General features: G+C 36.8%; 1 protein-coding gene across 8 annotated transcripts in view; it reads right to left on the bottom strand.

Annotated features, from left to right (window-relative positions):
• ATP8B4 (ATPase phospholipid transporting 8B4 (putative)) overlaps positions 1-23,251 on the bottom strand; it is a 336,040-nt gene that overhangs the window by 171,158 nt on the left and 141,631 nt on the right. For all 8 annotated transcript variants that reach the window (XM_020978939.2, XM_020978874.2, XM_020978820.2 and 5 more), the window contains one exon: positions 6,870-6,942. In XM_020978939.2, coding sequence (XP_020834598.1) covers positions 6,870-6,942 — 73 coding nt within the window. The remainder of the gene's footprint in view (positions 1-6,869; positions 6,943-23,251) is intronic.

Raw genomic sequence — 23,251 nt, 5'->3', positions numbered from 1 at the left:
CATTTCCTTTAACTGTTTAGCAATAGCAGACTGGCTCTCATTCTTATGAATGTGAATCAGTTCCATCTTAGAAATGACACTCTTATCAGAGAATTTTGCTGCAAAGATTTTTTCCCCAATTATCTATTTCCCTTCTAATTTTAGATGTACTCATGTTGCTTGTACAAAACCTTTTTCATCTTGTATCATCAATATTATTGATTTTATCTCTCTATGTACAAGCACTATATGCTTCTTTACAAATATTATCTCTCTCACTTGATCCTCACAATAACCCCACAAAATAGGTGCAATTATTATTCCAATGTTATAATTGAAGAAAACGAAGCAAAAAGAAATTAAGTGACTTCCCCACAGTCACACAGCAAGGAAACGTCTGAGGCCAGATTTGAACTCAGGTCTCCCTGACTCTAAGCTCAACACTCTATCCACTGCATTACCCAACAAAGTTATATATCTATTTGGAATATATTTTTGCTTTAAAGTGCGAGATTTCAGTTTATGATTAGTTTTTGCTTTCTAGTTTTCTGAGTGGTTTTTGTAGATACAATGTCCCATTGTCTTCAATAACCACAATAGTCAGTAACTACTTAGTAAAAAAGGTATTGTCCATGTATGTGTCAAAATAATATAACATTCTTTAAAAACTATAATAAAAGAAATACCCTTATTTGAGGGCTCTCTGATCATTAATATCAAGCAAGGGATAAAACTGAGGGATATGTGCTTGCAACTTTCATAGAGGAGAGTCACTGAAGGTTACAAATCAAAAAAAGACTCTTTATAAGTGATAAAGACATCCAGATGTTCCAATTTGTAGATGGCATTGTGTTGGTTGAATCAAACCCAAGAACACTGCAGAACCCCCTAAATGAGATTTATAATTACTCAAAGGAAAAATAACCTAACTAAACACACAAAGGGGGAGGGAAGAACATAAAGAATGTATATTGTCCTGAATGACTATTTTTTTTGTTTTTTGGGGCTTTTTGGTTAGGCAATGGGGTGAAGTGACTTGCCCAGGGTCACATAGCTAGTAAGTGTTGTGTCTGAGGCTGGATTTGAACTCAGGTCCTCCCAAATCCAGTGCCAGTGCTCTATTCACTGCACCACCTAGCTGCCACATTTTTTGGGGGGTTGTGAAATGAAGTCTTTATTTACACATAAAGGGAACAGATTTATTTACACATAAAGCTGCAGACAGATGGGCAACTTATAAAGTTTGTTCATCAATAGATACCTGGTTAGAGTATAGATTATAGATATCATGAAATTTTTTTTAAAAAGTCCCCATTTTATGTTTTCAGCACAATTCTGTCAGGGACCACTTAATAATTTTTTTGAGGGGGGGGCTAGGCAATGGAGTTAAGTGACTTGCCCACAGTCACACAGCTAGTAAGTATTATGTGTCTGAGGCCAGATACAGGTCCTTCTGACTCTAGGGCTGGTGCTTTATCCACCGCACCACCTAGCTGCCCCCACAACTTAATAATTTTCCAAACATTAGACGAATTTTAGTGTTTTTCATTTGCTTAAATAGAACTATTAATATCACTGGCACATCTTTGGAGAAGTATCTGTTTTCCTGGAAACTACAATTCCCTCCAAATTAAACAATTGGTCACCTCCCTTGATTTAGTCAATGATAAATTAGAGGATGATTCCTTTGGATAAAGGACAATGCCACTTTACCCATTTCCTCTGAGGATTCCTTTTTCAATCTAATCAAAAGTAAACAGATAACTCTCTTCATTAAACAAATATATTTCCATCCTTGGTTCTGTTACCATAAACAAGATTAAGTGTTTTAGTTTCAGGGAATCAAGGTCACTGTCTGAACTGGATTACTTTTACTATTCAAGATTAGGGCTTTGTCTCAAATGTATCCAAAGGACTTTATAGCATTGGTTTCTTGGAATTTTATTAAGTATAGATATGGTTTTTCATTCAGGTGGGACCAAGGACTTTAACTAAAATACTATGAAAATATTTCTTAATATTTCAGAGAAAAGGGGACTTAGTACTATATGCTTCCATAAGCCATATGTGTAAATATATACAAAACATTTCCATACTAGATAGATATAGAGAAGAAGGAGACAGAAACTGAGAGAGATTTGTCTTGGATGATCACTATGAATGAACAATGAGTTGAGCCTAGAACTGAATAGGTGAGCTTCATTGGACTGGCCAGCCTTCAGGAAATCGTTAAGTTCCTTCAGTGACCCTAAGCTTGAATCAATCCATTTTTAATGCCAATATTTACTCAGTGATATTATTTGGCTGAGTCCTAGAACACTATAGACTCTGAAGAATACAAGATCATCCAAAGGGCAATGGAGTCACATATGGTGGGCATGGGTAGGCTTAACTTGTTGCAAACAAGGAATTACACAGGAGAAGCAGTATAAAGAATATCTATCAAAAAAAAAAAAAACAGCATGCAATCAAACAACAAAATGGGCTAGTCATCTGGGGGAGGGAGGGATGAAATGAAAGGCCCTCAACATATGGGAAAGTTCCCTGGTGGTAAACTTACAGGAACACACAAACAAGATTTGTCAAGGATAGGCAAGCGTGGCTATGCTGTGACCTGCATCACTAAAGAAAACATCCATAGATCCATTTGAATAAGGCCTCAATTATCTAGAACTACTAAAAAAAAAAAACTAGGCTATCCACATTAAGTAACATTTAGGTAAATTTTCTTTATAACCACAGCTGTCATTTTTGTCTTTGCATTTTCAGCACAAAGATACATTGCCTGGCATGTAGCAGACACTTGTTGACTTACCAATTAACTGGGCAGCTAGGTGGCACAGTGGATAGAATGCCAGGCCTGGAGTCAGGAAGACTTATCTTCCTGAGTTCAAATCTAGCCTCCAACATTTACTAGCTGGATGACCCTTAGCAAGTCACTTAACTCAGTTTGCCTTACTTCCCTCATCTGTAAAATGAACTGGAGAAGAAAATGGCAAACCACTCCAGTATCTTTGTCAAGAAAACCCCAAATGGGGTCACAAAAAATTGGAGACAACTGAAACAACTGAACAAATTGATCAGTTTACCCCTTTAAGCCTCAAAACTCTCTTTAAAAAAAACTTTTAAATAAAAATCTTTCTACATTTCTATGCTCTCTTCTAGTATTTGAAATAAATTTAATTTTTCTTAATAACTAATGATTATTACTACAACCATCAATTAGTTCCATAATACAATGATATTCAGGAATAATAAAAATAGGAGGAATTGATTTAGTGCTTTTAAGATTTTAAAACCACTTCACATAAATTATCTTATTTGATCCCTAAAATAACCCTTTGGGGTAGTTACTATGGGTATTGTCATCCCCGTTTTACAGATGAGGAAACTGAGGCTCCAGAAGGCTAGGTGGTAGAAGCAAGATCACACAGCTAGTAAGTATAAGAGGAAAAATTTTAACCTAAACTTTTCCTAACTCCAAGTTCAGTGCCCTTCCAATATATTATGATCCTCACAGGCTCCAGAAGTGCATGCATAGGACTGTTTGCCCTTAAAACTAAGAGGCTCTGGACTGTAGTGCATTTTTTTCTAATTTCACCTGCTTGCTTTTTACAGTCTCTCTTCCTCCTCTCTTGCTATAATTCCTTGCTTCTGTCCATGTACCCATTCCTAGTAAGATCACCTACCCACACTAATTTGCTGCTTCTAATCTGCCGTATGCTAAAAGGCAAAACGACAGCTTTTTTAGGATTGTATTCAACAGACTCTAAGCAAGTGCCTACGGGGCTTATTTTCCAGTCATGTCCAATTCTTCGTGACCTCTTTTGGGGTTTTCTTGGCAAAAATGCTGGAGTGGTTTGCCATTTCCTTTTCCAGCTCATTGAACAGATGAGGAAACTGAGGTAAATAGGGTTAAGTGATTTGCCCAAGATCACCCAGCTGATAAGTAACTGAGGCCAGATTTGAATTCAGAAAGATGTGTTTCTGACTCCAGACATGGCACTCTAACCACAGTGCCACCTAGTACCACATCAGTAAATTATCGACTCTATAACTATTTTGGTTCTTCAGAAACCTTTTTGTTTATTTCCTCATTCTCAGTTATGTTCTGAATAGCTGAAGTTGACATTACCTGACTTCTTGATAAGTAAGATATTATTATATGTTTCCTTCAGAGTGTACAGGTATCCTATTGATTAATTCATTCAGGGATTGCATAGAAAAATCAAATACACATGAACTATGTTTTGATAAGGATAGAATTTTCCTTAAAATGAATGTTATTATTCTTATCATTGTTTTTATTATGCCCCAGGCTGGGGGTTTTTTGGTTGGGAAACATTTTTGAAAGTATAATGGAAAGTATTATTTGATAGGCAAATTTTTTCTTCACACACAATTTTAATAAATTTCCTAATGCATGTAGGCTACAACATATTATAAAGGAATTACGAGGGAGAAGTAGAATAAAAAATAGCATCAAAGAAATGTTTGATTGAGAAACATAAACTGGTCACATGATAAGAGCAAGGGATAGTCAGGGGATGGAGAGTCAATGAGCTCCTCTGGTATTTCTTGGGATGCTAAGAGAAAAATGAGAAAGGACTATAATTTGTTGGGTATACTCCCCTGTGTCAAATGACATTGAAGAGAATGGCACAAGATGGCAGGTGCAAACGGGCCGTAATATACATCACTGGCTGCAAGGGCCATGTGGATAAGATCCCAGCTGCATTTGAGTCATTTGAGTATTTTATGTGTAATTGGATAAATATGAGAAGCTAGGTTTTCAATCTCCTATCTGGATTCCTTGTTTTTCTCTACTTAAATTGACCTCCAGGGAAATGGATTTGGGGGAATTGATATTTCAATTTTCTTGAGCCAAGTTTTCCAGATGTAAATGTTAATATGTTTTAAGACTGATAGCAGATCGGCATTTAAGCTTCAGTAGTTATAGTTCAGTCATTTTTCAGTCATTTCCAACTCTTTGTGACCTCATTTGGGGTTGTTCTGTCGTGTTTTTTTTTTTGGCAAAGATACTGGAGTGGTTTTCCATTTCCTTCTCCAGCTCATTTTACAGATGAGAAAACTAAGGCAAACAGGCTGAAGTGACTTGGCTAGGGTCACCCAGCTAGTAAGTGTCTGAGGCTAGATTTGAACTCAGGAAGATGAATCTTCCTTACTCCAGACCTGGCACTCTATCCACTGTGCCACCTAGCTGCCCAGTTGATTGGTAAAGCAACAAGAACTTATTAAATGTCTACTACATACCAGACAATGTGCTAAGTGCTAAAGATACAAAGACCAGGGTCACACAGCTAGTTAGTATCTGGGGCTAGTCAGTATCTGTCTATCTCCAGACCCAGCACTCTGTCCACTGTGTCCCCTAGGTACCTGAAGCTTCAGTATGTTTATTCTATGCAGCAAAATCATTAATTCTTAGTTAGGATTTCATTACACAAATAAAGGAAGGATCTATGACTTGATTCTGTGAGGCATTCCCAAGGTGGAAATCTCTTCACCACAGTAACCCATATAAGTTAGTAAATCAGCCCTCAGGTAGTTGTATGAGGCACTTAACAGGTTAAGTGACTTGTTCCAGGACACTGCTAGCATCAGTGGTAATATTTGAACCCAGGTGTTCATGATTCCAAGCCCAACATTCTGTACTCTATGCTGTGTTGTCTCTGGGAGGCTATTATTTCAGTATTAATATTTATCAATTATAATCAATATTTATTAATTACATTAATTTAAACAAAGACTGAGCTGCAGTTCATCTTTAACAGTTTCCTCCTTTACACTGCAGATTAGTATTACAATCAGAATGCTGGGTTGGTGGTTAAAATATTTGAAAACAAACTGTTTTGAAGTAGCCATCTTTTTTCACTTAAGGGCTCTCCTAAGGACTTCTACTAGGCAGTGGTGTGTTGGCCCAGCTCGAATTACTATATTAATTTAGACAGGAGAAGCAGGCTAGCAGAGTGATAGAGAACTGGCCTCTATTCAGAATCCTCTTATTTCAAGTACCTCCTTTTGACAAATCCTGTCCGTGTGGTCTGTTAAAATCACTTAATCTCTTGGGGTTCTAGGCAACTCTTTGAGACCACAAGTTACAGTTCTAGCCATCTCTATTGGTAGAGAAACTTTCTCATAGGGAGTTCCTGATACCAATAAAATCATAGGCTTAGTTTAAAAAAAAAGTTCACTTTAAAGTAGTTAAGCTATATTCATTTCAAAGTATTTTTATAATTCAAAATTCTTTCCCCAAATCAAATTAATATTACCCAATGATTCTAAATGAATGAAGATCTACATTTACAAATATAATATTTAAGTCTCTATGATCAGCTACTTAAATGGGGCTCTGATCTCATTGATTTGGATGGTTTGAGGCAGGGTAGCACAGTGGAATTAGCTCAGGATTGAAATTCCACTTCAGACACATGGTAGCTATGTAATCCTGAACGAGACACTCTGTGCCTTGATTTCTTCACATGTAAAAATGAAAGGGTTGGACTTCATGGTCTCAAAGGTCCCTTCTAGCTCTAATCTGTGATCCTATGATCCCCCCATGGTGCAGACTGCAACCTATCTATGGCTGCCCAACTGTGTGCCTCTCCTTCTATGTATTCACATCAGTTTGCCACAGGGCATCCACAGAATGTGCTAAAGACATTTCTCTTTTTCTTGAAACATCACAAAGTTGCCAGCAGAATATCCAGGCTGTCTACCTATCATCCCTTTCTTTTGTCATGAGACTAGTCTTGTCTTTTTTCCTATCATATACTTCAGTACATATACTATAAACATCTATGTACTACATACACATACTATCTTAATTTTCTGAAACACATGAATAAAAGAAAAGGAAATTAATTACTCACAGCAACAAACTGGTTATTTTCCAGTTTAATGATGTCTCCTGCCTTCACATTCATCCATTTTTCACTCTGCAATCTATGGACAAACAAAAGCAATGGGTATTTTTTTCAAGAACCTTGGACAGTAGCAGGCCTGTAGTCTTAGGCCATATACTAACAATATAGCACCAAAGTTACAAAAGAACAAAACCAGGAGATGCTCTCCCAGTAAAAACAGTTGGCAGCTTTATAACATAAGTAATGTTATGACAACACATTGACTAGCATTTGCATCACATTCTTCAGATTGATAGGAACACTAAAATAAAAGATAAGAAATTCAGCCTCTAAAATTATTTTCAAACCCCTCTAATCTAGAGATATCAGTGCCATTATTACAGAAGATGCTTAACCAGAGGCAAAGAGAGGAGAGCCAGGGAAAGGTATGTAGAAACATCAAGGAAAAAAAAGGAAAACAAGTGAATTTTTTTTAAATTAGTAACAAAAGAAGCCCCATAAAAAGGGATCAGTGTGATTCACTGAGTGGGTTTAGAGTCCTGGACTTATTCGACTTGAAAGACGGCCCTCCTCAACTCAACTCTAGTGACTCCCTTTCACCTCCAGGATCAAATACAAAATCCTCCACTTGGCATTCAAAGCCTTTCATGACCTAGCCCCCTCAGACCTCTCTAGTCTTCTTACACCTTACGCTCTGACCCAGACCGTTTGATCCAGGGACACTGACTTCTGGTTGAACAATATATTCCGTCTCTAGGCTCAGAGATTTTCAATGGCTGTCCCACATACCTGGAATGTTCTCCTTACTTGTCTCTATTTTCTGACTTCCCTGGCTTCCTTCAAGTCCCAACTAAAGTCCCATTTTCTGTCATTTTTCAGTCATTTCAGCCACGTCCAACTCTTTGTGACCCCATTTAGGATTTTCTTGGTAGAGATATCGAAGTGGTTTGCCATTTTCTTCTCCAGCTCATTTTACAGACAAGGCAACTGAGGCAAAGAGGGTTAAGCGACTTGGCCAGGGTCACACAGCTAGTGTCTGAGGCCAGATTGGAACTCAAAAAGACAAGTCTTCCTGACTCCAGGGCCAGCCCTCTATCCACTGTACCACCTAGCTGCCCCCATTCTCTGCTGGAAGAATTTCTCACACTCTCTTAATTTCAGTGCCTTTCTTCTCTTATTTATTTCCTATTTATAACTTGTTTGTATATATGTGTTTATTTATTGTCTCTCTCATTAGAGTTTAAGCCCCTTGAGGGCAGGGACTGTCTTTTGCCTCTTTTTGTATCCTCAGAGCTTAGCATAGTGCTTGACACCAGTAGCCACTTAATAGATGTTTATTGACTATTACTGACTAAATGTGTCAATTCCATTCAACAAACATTTATTAAGCACCTACTAAGTACAAGGTATTGTGTTAGGTGCTGGGATTCAAAAACTAAAACAAAACAGCGCTTACTCTCATGGAAGTTACATACCAACACTGATTAGTTGTGTGACCATGAGAAAAATCGCTTAATGAATTGCTCTGCACCTGTTCTTCAGCTGTAAAACAGGGATATTAATATTCCCACTATGTACTGAAGCAAGGGGTTTTTGCAAGGATCCAATGATGATAAGAGATGTGGGAAAGTGTTTTCAGCACATTAAATGAGAGCTCTTTTTAAAAATGAGATATTATCTATTCAAAGACCCAAATGGATCTGTGATCTGCTTGTTTCCAATGCTCCTTGCAAGGATTCAGATCAAAATCCTGCTAAAGAAATTTCTTCAGCATGCCTGCTGAAGAAACATTATCATTGAACATTAAAAATACATAAGATCACAAATCTAGAGCTGGAAGGGATCTTGGAGACCAATTTGTCCAACTCTTTCAACTTACAAGTGAAGAAACAAGTGAGGCCCAGAGGAGTTAAGTGTTTTTGTCTAACATCACACAGGGAGGAACCAAAGCAGAACTTGAACTCAGGCCAAGAGCTTGTGCTCTTTTCACTGTCCTACACTGCAGGTGGCTCTTTCTCATCAATTAATAGGTGAGTCAAAAACAAGTTGTAAAGTGAGAATTGTAAAAGCAAATTCAAACTGACTGTGAAAGTAGATCTATGAAGGCTTTAGAAAGCATTCAGGCATTAAAAACAAATTTGTACTGATATCTTTGGTTTTTATATCATTGAGATTAGGTCACCCCTATACCCTTGCAGTTTTTCAAAAGAAACAAAAGGAATAAGAGAGGGAAATGAATTCAAGAAAATTACTCAATACATTTTTTAAAACCCTAGTATTATTTGCAATGTTCCACACCCTGGACCAACACATCTCCTCTTCCCCCCACCCTTCACAACCTGCTCCTTGGCAAAGGAGCAGAGAGAGAAGTCTTTCTCATGTTTCTTCTTTGGGACCAAGCTTATTCTTTACAATTTCTCAACATCCATTTTATGTTCTTTCCATTTACGTTGCTGCACTCGTGTATTTTGCTTCCATGGCTCCACTTCGCTTTGCATCTTTGCATCAGTTTATGTATTTTCACACTTCTCTGTTTTCATCATATTCATTGTTTCTTGCCATACAATAATATTTTGTTACATTCAAGCACCATGATCTATTTGGCCATTCCTCAGTTGATGGACATCTACTTTGTGTCTAGGTTGGGTTTTTTTTGTTACCACAAAAAATATGCTGGCGTACATGCAGCCTTTCTTTTTGTCATTGACCTCTGTGGTGCATATGCCTAGCAATGGAATCTTTGGGTTCATTGGTACAGGCATTTTAGTCACTTCCTTTGCATAATTCCAATTTGGAAAGCATCCACTTTTCAAATGATGGAGGCTGCCAATTTAGGGTGAGATCCCTTTATACAAGTTGAATGAGTGTTAGGTGAAAGCTGAATTTTTTACACTATTAATAAAAAAAGACAAGCGGCTCAAAATTGGAAACAAAATGACCACCCTGCTTTGTAGTTGATAGCTATCATGAAATCATATTCTCCCCTAGCCAGATTCAAAAGCACTGATGATGAAGAGTGATGAAGTCCAGTCTGCAGAGGCCCCTAGACGATATAGGAAGAGCTCCCCAAAGCCAGGAGGGTCACTGCAGAGACAAGCCACCTGAAGCAATGTTTCTTGTTTCTAATCACCCCTGAAATTCTCTGAAATGTAAACTGTCTTTGTTTTCCTATTTGAAGAGCACTCCATGCAGTATGCAATTCCAAGGCAAGTGCTATATAGGGTGAGATGAGCAGAGCCCATTTTCTCAACAAGTTAAGGTAGGTAGGTTGATTTCATTGTTGAGCTTTAAAAAAAAAACCTCATTGACTTGCTTTATAGGCTGGAAAACCGTTTTAAATATTTATACAACTGTGAAATATGCCCCACACTATCAGCCTGCTGGGTCATTTGGCTTAAATGCCAAAAGAGTTTTTCTTTAATATGGCTCCAAGTACATGTTGTTCTGGAAAGTTTTCAATTGTAGCATTTTCATCTGAAGCCAAAATTCAAGTATTCCAATGCCATACTTGGCTGCATTTTATCTTGCTTGAAGAGCAAAGGGAGAACTTACAATATGCAGCTTACATTTATTCCTACAGGTATGATCAGGGAGTATTGACTTATTTCCAGAGGGAATAACTCTGCTGTCTCTTTAATAACATTACTCAGATACATCTGTGAAATGAGGCAATTATGGAAAACGATAGAGAGGGAAACTGTACTTTTATTAGAACTGCTCCTGAATCATCCTAACCTTTTCTGTGTCCTGGATCCCTTTGTAGGTGTGGAGAAGTCTATGGACGTCTTCTCAGAATAATGTTTTATTTTAAGTCATAATTAAAGGAAATACTAAATTTCAATTAGAGTTTAGTGTAAATAAAGGTATCATTTTTTTCGCCAGATCCCAATTCCTACATCCCTTGAAATCTAACCTCAGATGATATCGTGGACCCCAGGATAAGAACCACTGTGACCTAGAGTCTCCCTATATAGAACATTAACCTCCATTTGAGAACTGTCTATGATGCTGTATTGGATCTAAAAAATTTCACTACTTCTCTCAAGCAGCCATTAACCTCAGAAAGGAGTATATCTTACTGCTACCACCCATGTAGAAAAGCAAAGTAGGTAGTATGTCGATTCTGAAGGATCCCTTTGCAGATTTTAGAGTACTCAATGACTCTCTAACTTTTGAAGTTTTTCTGTAGTAAGTTGAGGCTTGATAACTCCAACCTATAGGTATGCAACACAAATGGCAGAATGGAACTTTTGACTATCAATTATGTGGGCTAATGGAAAACATCAGAAGTTGTTATACAATAACGTTAAGTATAGGTGCAGCTATGGCAGGCTTTTGCTTCAATAGTACTTATCACTAGCTCAGTGTCAGTCTTTCAGGTCAGTCAATCAACAAGTATTTATTAAGCACCTACTATATGCCAGGCACCATGGAAATCACTGGAGATACAAAATAATAATAATAATAATAGCTAGTATTTACATTATGTGTCAGTCACTGTGGATACAAATTCAAAGAATGAAAACCATCCCTACTCTAACAAAACTACATTCTACTGGTGGGAGATCACAAGTAATTATTAAATATGTGTGTGTGTGTGTGTGTGTGTGTGTGCATGTGTGTGTGTATAGCATGAATTCGAAGTTAATAAATAAATGTATAATATATAGATAATATAAATGTTCAATAAATAAATACATCTACATTATACAAAGTAGTTAAATGCAAGGTAATTTGTGCAGAAGAGCACTAACAAGTGAGAGGATCAAGAAAGGCTTCATGCAGGGGGCAGCTGGATGGTGCAGTGGATAGAGCACCAGCCCTGAAGTCAGGGGGACCTGAGTTCAAATCCGGCCTCAGACACATGATACTCACTAGCTGCGTGACCATGGGTAAGTCACTTAACCCCAATTGCCTCAAAAAAAAAAAGACTTCATGCAGAATACAGTTACCTGGGCTACCTCTTTAAGAAGGGGGGGGGTTCCACAAGGAGGAAGTGAAGAGAAAGTACATTTCAGGCATGGTGGATGGCCAATGGAAAGGCTCAATGACAGAAGATGAAGTGTCAGGAATGAAGAATAGAGAGAAGGCCAGGGGTGGCTTGCTTACAGAGCGTAAGACAATTCACATGAAATGAACTTCTATAGATATTGGCCATAATTATTCAAATCTCCCCATCACCAACTTGAATGATGAACCAAAAAACAAACTTTTGGTTTTTGGACTAAAGACCAAACTTTCTAGGTTGACATATAACACCTATCTGGAAAACAGGATTGTGATTGACATGAATCTTGACTAATCAAAGACATTGAAAGAAGAGAAGGATGGTCTAGAAAAACATGCTTAGAAGAGTATCTTTTTTAAACAATAAAAACTCCAGTCTGATCATTTCATTGGTATAGGGAATTCCCAACGCAGAAACTCACTCCATCAAATCAGGTTAACAACTCATTTTAGAGTTTCTTGGGGCATTGAGAGGTTAAGTGGCTTTTCCATGGTCACATACCTAGAATATGTCAGCCAGACTTGAACCCCAAGTCTTCCTGACATCAAGATGGACCCCCTATGCACTATGTGCACTACTTGTGATAGCATATGTAGAGTAAGTAAATACATTACACAGATAAGGTGACTATGAATAAACAGAACAAGAATTCACCTAGACAAAATACAAACTGAAGACAAATTCCATGACATGCTACCACACTGGTCAATGTCTTAGTGTAATAATAATTAGAATAGCTAGCATTTGTATAACACTTTAAAGTTAGTAAAGTACTTTACAAATATTATCTAACTTTTGTCCTCATGACAATCTCATGGTGTTATTATTATCCCATTTTACAGATGAGAAACATATTAAGTGACCTTGCCCAGGGTCACACAGTTAGTAAGTTTCTGAAAATGGATATGAACCCAGGACTTTCTGATTCCAAGTGGAACACTTTATTTACTGTACCTCCTAGGTGCCAGTAATATTTACCCATGGACTAGAAATATGTATGAGACAGACAGAGACAGAAGGAGAGAGGAGAGGGAGAGAGAAAAAAAAAAAGAAAGGAGAAATGGGAGAAGATTTCATATTCATAAATACAATGGGTATCATTGTCCTACCAAGCAATTATCATTGTATTTACAGGTGAGAGGTAACATGGCCATAATGGATATGGAGCTAACCACTCATCTAGAAAGACTATAATTAAAATTCAATCTCTGCCTACTGGCTACGTGACCCTGGGTAGGTAAATCACTTGACTTCTCATGCTCTAAGCAAGTAGACTAGTCTAAGTCTAAGCAACTGGACTAGACTAAAGATTGCAGAGAAGACCTGCATTTTCATTCATGAGCTCTCTCTCAATAAAATCACAGATCCAGTCCTGCCCCTATCCTATTCGTATGGCACTTCAAATATATCTTGTCATATCCCTGATATTGAAAGATCATAGCTACAAAAGCATTCAAGCTCACTAGTCAAGAATAGAAATTAGTTGGGATACTTTCTTCAAAAAAAATTAATTGGGATACTTCTTCAAAAAAATTAAAATCAAATAAACCTACAATGCCCTAAAGCAGTACTAAGAAGGCAAAAATAAAATTAAAATAAGTAGAGATAAATTACTTTGAAGTCCTTCTTCCAAGTATTTCTTGACTAGCCCTAAGATTTTAGTAAGCATAAAGATTAGGTTTCATCATCATCATGAAAACAAAGAAAATAGAAACTTTTTGGCTCCATATATGGTATATCTGTTCTCAGGCCACATATTTGAAGCAATCTTGCTCAGCCTATGAAGATGAAACCCCACCACAGGGATACTGCATGGCCTACTGACTTGAGCAGAGACCTGGGAGTGACCTGGGGGGAGTGACCTGGGATCAAGGCTTTTAATCACTCTGACTCTCAGTTTTCTCTTCTTGGAAACAGGATTGGGGAAAGACAAAGGAATAATGTTATGTGAATGCTCTGAGAGCTAATTAATACACCTAATTTCACAGCATTGGAAGATTCTTAGACAACAGTGATACGATTTTCATTATTGTTGTTATGGTATGGTTATTAGATGGTTGTTTGGGGCCTAAGTAGCTTCCTTTTAAAGGGCCAAGTTTCACAAAACTAATACATTAAAAGGACAAACCTGCAAGTCTGCCTCTAGGCAATGAACAATGAATTCAAGGACAAGTACCATAAAAATTTAAATTCTTGAGACACTGTAAAACATATGGAATTTAACTGCCAGAGTATGGCAACTGGAATTACTTTAAGAAAAACACACACACACACACACACACACACACACAGAACAATGTTAGATGCCCTCTTAGAACACAAAGACATCTAACTTCTAAGTGGGGCAGATGAGAGATAGCAATGGCACCTAATAATTTCTTGTAAATTGGTTTAGACCTGCTTGGACATGAAACATAAAATATTAAGAGCTGCTAGGTTTCTCTATAAACAAATCCAAGAAAATTAAGTTAGTATGTTCAATAGTTTCATACCATTCCCAGTGAAATAGAATTGTAGAAACACCAAACAAGATGTAGGTTACTACAGAGGCAGAAATAGTGATGTTTACTTTAAGAGGGTTACCAGGCTCATTGTCTAAGGTGAAAGAATGGGAGTGGAGGTGGAGGTCTTATGTTACCTTGAAGTCCTTCCCATTCTATTCTTGTATGCTCACCAGCACTATGCACTGAAGGAAAGAAAGACTCCTAAAAAGGCGTAGTTAGTCAATCAACAGACATTTATTAAGCCTTTACTCTGTGCCAGGCACTGTGCTAAGCACTGGAGATACAAAGAAAGACAAAAACATAGTCCCTGCCCTGAAAGAGCTCATGTTCTAATCTGGGAGACGATATGTAAATAAGTAGGTATATACAAAAAATAGACGAAGCAAATGAAAATAATCTGTGAGGGGGCACTTGTGGGGGCCATCTCATAATAAGAACCACCAGGAAAGTTCTCCTCCATCAGAAAGTAGAATTTACTTATCTTGAAGGAAGCCAGGAAAAATAGCAGGCAGAGATGAGACAGCAAAGCCTTCCAGGCATGGCAGATGGCCAGTGCTAAGGCACAGAAATGAAAGATCTAGTGTCCAGTTCAAGAAACTACAATTGGGCCAGTGTAACTGCACTTTGGAGTACATAGAAGAAAGAAAAGTATAAGACCTGAAAGGTAGGAAGGAGCCATGAAGTACTTTAAATACCAAACAAAGGAATTTACATTTGATCCTGGAGGTAAAAGGGAGAATAAGGATCATCAAGTAATTGGAAAAACAACATAATCAATATATATAAGCATGTGTATATGAATATATATGTGTAAAATATATGTATATATATATGATGTGTGTATGTGTGTGTATGTATGTGTATACACATATATTTAATTTGTGCATATTTAATATATTTATGTATTATATTTTATTGTTATATATCACATATAATATATTTAATTTATTATGCATATTTATATATACATATATATTTTACTTTGTTTGGGTAATTCCCTATATGGAAACTCCTCAATGGGATAGGGGGAGAGGTGAGAGGAAGAGAATGTGGATGTGAAAATAAAATTTAATTTTAACATTTTTAAAAGGAAAAAAACTCATATTAATGCAGATCAGTAACTATTAGAAAGAGGCCTAGGGCACTGAGAGAGTAAGTGATTTACCCAGAGTCACACAACCAGTATATGAATGAGTCAGGACTTGAATGCAGGTCTTTCTGACTCCTTAGCCCATTCACTATCCATTATGCCATACCATCCTTATGTTCAAGAATACTAAACAAGAAACAAAGGAGTCAAGATATTTGACCTTCCATAAGTATCCTATTTTTTTTTCTTTAATCATATGTCCAATCTATAAAGAACATTTAGCATTACATAACTTGAGCTTTAAAAGGTGGGAGGGCATTCTTTTGCTTGTAGAGAATCTTTAAAGCCAAAGCATCTAATAAATGATAATATGTTTCTGAGCCTTTGACTTGATCTGTATCCTCATTCCTCAGAATTTTTTTAAGAACCTATCTTTTCCTTTTTATTTATGGAAGTGCTTAATAAATACTTCATCTATTTATGTATCTAAAATGATGCATTGTATATGTGGAAACAGAAGACAGTATAAAGAACTGAAGGTAGTCAGACATGCAGACATATGTTCAAGACCAAGCAATTCTAAGGATAGCTTGCAGTCATGATAGGCCAACACAAATATTTAAGAGATGACAGCAGTTTCTGGTTCTTTTCATTCACATAGATGTCAGAGCCATATGATAGGAAACCACAGCATTCAGTTCTATCCCCTAATAATATCCTGATGCACAGTAATGCATCATTTCCCTATATCCTAGTTATAGGATTATAGATTGAGAGCCAAAAGGAACCTCAGAAATCATCTAGTCCAACTGTCTTATTCTACAGCTGAGGAAACTGAGGAAATATGACTTAAAAGATTTACACATTGTTGGTTACTGGCAAAGGCAGGATTTGAATCCACATCATTTGCCACTAAATCCAGTGGGTTTTTTTTTTCCTACTGAACCACACTGAGATAAATCAAGAGTCAATATAATTCTTTAGATCATTGGACTCCATTTGTTTCATACATTTTTAAATGCCAAATTTGAAGAATTTGAAAGCTTTCTTTCTTTTCTTTTTTTTAAGCAGACTAAGTGCTTAAAAGAAAAGTAAAAGAGCTAAGGAAAGCTTTGTCTGAGGTTCAATAAATTAGTTACTGAATAAATATGATCCAGATTGATTCTTTCGACACGTATGTTCTATGTGACAGGCATTATGTTTAGCACTGGAGATACAAAGACATAAAAAGAAACAGTCCCTGCTCTCAAGGGGCTTACAAAGTACTGGGGAAAACAACATAAATCGTGATAAGTAAATATGAAATCTCTACAAAGTAATTTCATGGGGTTCCTAGAAGGGCCCTATTTTTTGGAAAACTTTAGAACTATCAGGGGCAGGTAGGTGGTGCAGTAGATAGAGTCAGTAAGACTCATCTTCCTGAGTTCTAATCTGACCTCAGACACTAGCTGTGTCACCCTGAGCAAGTCACTTAACCTTGTTTGCCTCAGTTTCCTCATCTGTAAAATGAACTGGAGAAGGGAATGGCAAATCACTCTAGTATCTAGTATCTTTGCCAAGAAAACCCCAAATGGAGTCACGAAGAGTTGGACCTGACTGAAACAACTCCACAACAAGCAGCTAAATTAGGACTATCATACTACAGTATTTAGAAAAAAAGCATTGCATTCTTTCAGACTTAAGACTGGACACAGCCCCGGCCTTGGAGTTAGGAGGCCTTGAGTTCAAATTTGGCTTCAGACACTTGACACTAGTTGTGTGAACCTGGGCAAGTTACTTAACCCTGACTGCCTCATTAAAAAGCAAAAAAAAAAAAAAGATAAGCCAACCTGAGCTACCAGTTATCCCTAAAGATGCTGCAAGCTTTCCTACCTCTGCTGCAAAGAAACAGACCAATAGAATATAGGATCATGTTGCTCTCCATGCCTGTAATGCCTTTCCCGATTCTCACCCTTCAGATTTATCTGTGTACATTCTACCCTTCCTTGGAGGCCCAGCTCACATCACCTCCTACATGAAGAATTCTTCCCAAATGGAAGTGGCTTCTTCCCCCATCTGATTTCACAGTACTCTGTACTCCTGTTATACAAGAACTAAACTCCTAACACGTAGGAATTGATTCTTTTTTTGTGCTTGTATCATCAGGTGCCTGGCACAGTGCCCAGGAACATAGTACATATTTAATGAAAACTTGCTGATTAATTGATTGAGCCTAATTTATATTTCAAATCACATCCCAAACACACCTATGGGCCAGATATCACACTGCTATACCAAACTACGACTAGTGGTGAAAGAAAACATTTTGGTCCTCCTTGATAACCTAGAAAATAATTATCAACTGCAGATCACCATAGAAATACAGTCTTTTGCTCCCACTACTTTCTGCCTTCCCCTGGAGTTTTCTACCCCAAAACTAACTATCCTGTCATCTAGGCCATATCTGTATGTCTTGACCATTAGGATATAATAACCAAATTTATAAAATTAATTGCTAAAAATCCAATGTGCCCCCTCTATCTACAGCATTCAGTTCCCTTATCAATCTTACCAGAAAAGAAATGAGGTCAATCAAGAATGACCTGTTCTTGACGAAGCTATGTTGGTTTTTAGTGATGATCACTTCCTTTATCCCTTAGAATTTTTAAATTTTTCCAGGAATCAAAGTCAAGATCATTCTTGTTGTTAAGCCATTTTCCAGTTGTGTCCAACTCTTCACGACCCCATTTGGGGTTTTCTTGGTAGAGATACTGAAGTGGTTTGCCATTTCCTCCTCTAACTTATTTTACAGATGAGGAACTGAGGCAAACAGGGTTAAGTGACTTGCCCAGGGTCAAACAGCTAGTAAGTGTTTGCAGATTTGAACTCAAGAAGATGAGTCTTCCTGACTCCAGCCCTGGCACTCTATCCATTGTGCTGCCTCCCTGCCCTTGAAGAATCTACCCTTTTCCCTTAAAAAAAAAAATGGAACCACATTTGCCTCTCTCTAGTAATTTTCCGAAGGTCGTAAAGTGCCATATAAATCTTAACTATTAAAATTGACTAGCAGTGGCTAAGTAATCATATTGACCAATTTTTTTCAGTACCCCTTTGGTATCCAAAAGTTCATCTAGACCTGACCGAGAGCAGCTAAGTTCTCTCTTCCTATATCCTCACTTATCTTGGTTTTCAACTCCCTTTTAACCACTTTTTTTTTATCCTTACCAACCCAAAGATTGCTCTTTTCAACAGAACAGACTCAAAATGAGAGTTGAGTAGTTCTGCCTTCTGTGTCATCTCTTATCATTGTCTCATCCACCTGAGCAGCAATTCTTTTCTTCTCCATCATAGCTTAATGGTTGGGGCCGGGAGGAGCCTTTTCATTGTCCTTAACATTCAATCTGTTTCAACACATTCTGAGCTTTGACAAAGCTAATATCATTTTTATAGGGCTGGGGCACTCTTTGGTTTTTTAATACTCAATTACATGTCATTATTTTCATCTTCTGAACTTAACCTTTTTAAAATCAAGATTGGTCAGTGACTCCCATTGGCATCTACAACTGTCTCTTACAAATGTAGAAGTCTAGGGAAAATCTCCCTTTTCTTCCTCATCAAAAGTTTTTCTGTTTGTGTCATTGGAACTTTCTCGAGACTACTTGATCCCTCTTGTGCTGACTTTCCTAACTTTAGAGCATGGAGTCCTGCCTATCCTTTTTCTGAACTTTGAAATCTGCTGTCCCAGCCACAATAAGTTAAAATGGATAGGTGATATAAATATTAAAGATTACACCATTTTTTTAAAATGGAAAATAATATCAAGTATATTTCATAGCTATAGCTAGGGGAAGAGTTCTTAAGGAAACAAAAGATAGATACAATCACAAAAGATAAAATAGGGTTTTTTCAATTACATTAAATTGAGAGGTCTTATTATGAACAGAATTGATGTGACTGGGATAAAAAAAAAGAAAACGATATTTTTTTAAAATCTGGAAATAAATATAAAACCTAGGTAAATTTTCTCTACTAATCCATCCCTTTTCTTTCTGCTATCACAGGCCTTATAAACTCTCATGTACAGAAACTCTCCAGCATTTAAAAAAGAGCTGAGAAAAGAGTCAATGAGAAAGTAAGAACACCGATGTCAGGTTAGGTTAACGGTGTTTTCTTCTTTAGAAATATCCCAACAAATGCCACAAATTTTATTTGCAGGGGGAGGGGAAGTAGAGGTGAGAAGGAAATGCATTACTTGGTGAGTCTTATTGAAAGATTTTTTTTTTATTATTTCAACCAAAGGATTCATCTTCATTATCACATTTTATTTTATGAAATCAAATTAGAGAATTCTCATTACTAAATACACAAAGCAAAGATTATAACACCAAGTTCAACTTTAAAAACACCAGTACCCAGAGAGTTCCATTTTCTAAGGATGGATAAGTCTGACCTGCTATGGTTCTACTACAACGGAGGCTAACCTTAGTTTAGCCATTCAGTTACCCCTAGTGAGATTCTTAATTATCTGTCTAGGCCAGGTCAAGAGAGAGCTGAATGTCTGTCAAACAATAAAAAGAAGGAAGAAGGAGAAAATGAAGAAAATGAAAGAAGGAGAAGGAGGAGGAAAAGGAGGAGGAGGAGTAGCTAATTGTTCCATTCATCAAGTTATTTCTCCTAAAAATAATCCAAATAAAAACATCTCTCAAGGGTATGGTTTGGTCTGGTATACTGTGGTCTGAGAGTCTAATATTGTTCAAAATAATCACTTCTGAACTTAGCGACAATAATTAATCCAAGAATAATTATAGTGTGCTATTAAATTCATAATAGTCACCTATTTTTGTCTGAAAAAATTATTAAATGTACATTTTAAAAGGTACTTCAAGGTAACTTATTTTAATTATTTTAATGCCTCAAAAACAGCAGGGAATAAAGGCCAACTCTTAACTAGATGACACATAATTTTTAAATCTGAAAAAATATTTTAAACTTGTTTTGAAACCTTGACATATTGTTGAAATATGTATTTTTAATATTGTGTTCTGGTAATAATAAGAAGGGTTTCGTTATTCAAAGCTCTTTCAGAAACCATTTGTGTTTCTGAACTTCAGTGAATTTGAGCTGGTTGTTGAGGGAACCACTAGTATGGGGGTAAGAAAAATACCTGATGGGGAGGGAGGGAATGAATAGGTGTGTGGGCTCTTCAAAAAGAAAAAGGAAGACAAAGGCGTTCAGGCAGATGGAAACCTTTCCCTGATTAGGGAAAAAGACAGTCATTTAGGTTTATGTTGATGATAAAAGGCTCAACTGTATGACTATAATCTTTCTATTTCTGTCGGGTAAATAGAGTCAGAAAGGCTAAAAGCCAATGATCCAAATAAAATAGAAAGACCATCCCATTAATTAGCCAAAGTAAACAGATTGCTTGTGGTTTTGACTGATGAAAGCCATGGTAATCAGCAAAAGTAACCCATAGGCTTTTGACAATTATCATTTGTATAGGCTTTAAAGTTTACAAAATGCTTTTAAAATATTACTTCCTTTCACCCTTACAACAACACTGGGAAGTAAGTGCTCATTTTACAGATGTGGAAACTGAAGCAGCAAGAAGTTAAATGACTTGCCCCAGGTCACACAGCTAGTAAGTGTCTGAGGCCAAATTTGAATTCAGGTTTTCCTGACTCCATGTTACACAGTGTTGGGTATGCTATCTACTTTGTCACAATTTGTCCTGGTCTTGGAAGGTATCTGTCTCAGAGAAGAGGGACAACTGTCATACAATGGAAAGCAATGGATTTGGAGTTGGAAAATCTGGAATCTTAGTTCTGATAATTATATCCTAGAGCTATGGCTCTGATGCTTACTACCATCAGCAAACTACTTCACTTATAGGGGCCTCAATTTCCTCCATTTCTAAGATGAGTGGGAATAGGTTAGATGATCTCTAAAGTTCCTTCTAGCTCTAAATCCTATGATCCAAGGTTAATTGAGTTTCAAGTTAGATTCAAGGTAAGTGAGTTCTAGTCAAGCTTAGAGATAACCATTGTTATATTACATAGAAGTGATCACAGAAAAGAATAGGCAAGGAAGGTGTGAAAATAGACCTAGATATTGTTTTACCTACTTGAATCTTTCTCTAATAATAAAATGCTGATTGGCTAAGAGTTAATATTTACATTTTCTTCACATAGATTCTAGTCTCTTCCTTCATTATGACACAGAAAGGAAACTCACTTCTAAAGGGTTATGCAAGTGAAACATAAAGTGGCAAGTTCTACCATACTGAAAAAAGCCTTGAATACAATGCCGATGACAAACTGTCCATTTTTCTGACGACCAGCCTCCTTAAATACAGAGAGGCTCCTCACCAACAGGCTGGTCAATAGGAGATTTAAAAAAAAAAAAAACTTTGGCAATAGCGATTCATTTAACTTGAATCTTCAGAATCACAGGATTTTGACCTGAGAGGAACCTGAAAAATCAACTGATCCACTCTCTCCCTATTCATTTTAGAAATTAGGAAGTTGAGGCCCATAAATGTGAAGTAATTTGCTCAAAGTAGTTATCAGAGCCAGAGCTATAAGTAACAAGTATGAGAGCCAAGGGATAGAGTTGATCACGATAGATAGATAGATAGATAGATAGATAGATAGATAGATAGATGAATAAATAGAACAGATGATTTCAATTACATAAGATTGAAAAGCACTGGCAAAAATGCAAATTAATGCAACTAGAATAAGAAGGGGAACTGTCAATGGGAGGGTATGCACATCAAACAGCATACATATGATAAAAATCAGATATCCAAGGTGTGTGTGTATATAGTATATATGATAACTGGGGATGGATACATCCTATAGATTTGTGAGATATATATATATATGTATGTATATATATATATATATATACATATATATATACATATATATACATATAATAACACACATATATATAAAACACAAATCTATAGGATATATCCATCCCCAGTTATCATATATATGATATATATCACATGGTATATACACATATATAATAACACACATATATATATATAAAACACAAATCTATAGGATATATCCATCCCCAGTTATCATATATATGATATATATCACATGGTATATACACATACATAATAGCACACATATATATAAAACACAAATCTATAGGATATATCCATCCCCAGTTATCACAGAAAATGAGCAAACAATTCTCAAAAGAATTACAAACTATCAAAAATGATATTGTGGGAGAACCATTGGTTTATTGATAGTTTCCTTGCTGCTGACATAGCTTCGTACCTCCACAAAGCTTCCTGCTCTGGGGGCATAAAAGGTCCCAACCTGGTATAGTCCTCTCAGATTTGGTGGGTACCTAAGACCACTGAAGCTGCTCTGCCTAACGACTGACTGACTGACTGACTGACTGACTGACTGACCAGACCAGTTTCCAAATGGAAATGAGGGGTCTACATCCACAGCAGCTAAATCCCTCTGTGCTTTTGCGTCATGGTCCTCTTCAAGAACAAGTGACAAACAACAAGAAGCTCGTCTTTGCAGTGGTAGAGGAAAATAAACATCCTCTTTTGTTAAGTGTTCAGTGCATTGCAAGCACCTCATTTCATTACAGTATCAAACCTGAACAAAGAGAGTGCTAACTTTAGAGCTACATCTACAACAGATATGAAAGACTACTCCAATTTCTGTGAATAAGAGAAGTTAAAATAAAACTACTCTGAGGTTTCATCTCATACCCTGCAAAGAGATAAAGGTGTTGTAGGGGTTGCAGAAAGTCAGGCATGCTAATA

Source organism: Phascolarctos cinereus, unplaced genomic scaffold, assembly GCF_003287225.1.
Source record: "Phascolarctos cinereus isolate Bilbo 61053 unplaced genomic scaffold, phaCin_HiC Scaffold_3;HRSCAF=262, whole genome shotgun sequence".
NCBI lineage: Eukaryota > Metazoa > Chordata > Mammalia > Diprotodontia > Phascolarctidae > Phascolarctos > Phascolarctos cinereus.
Note: the sequence above shows the minus strand (reverse complement) of the source record. Positions and strands in the feature narration are given on the sequence as shown.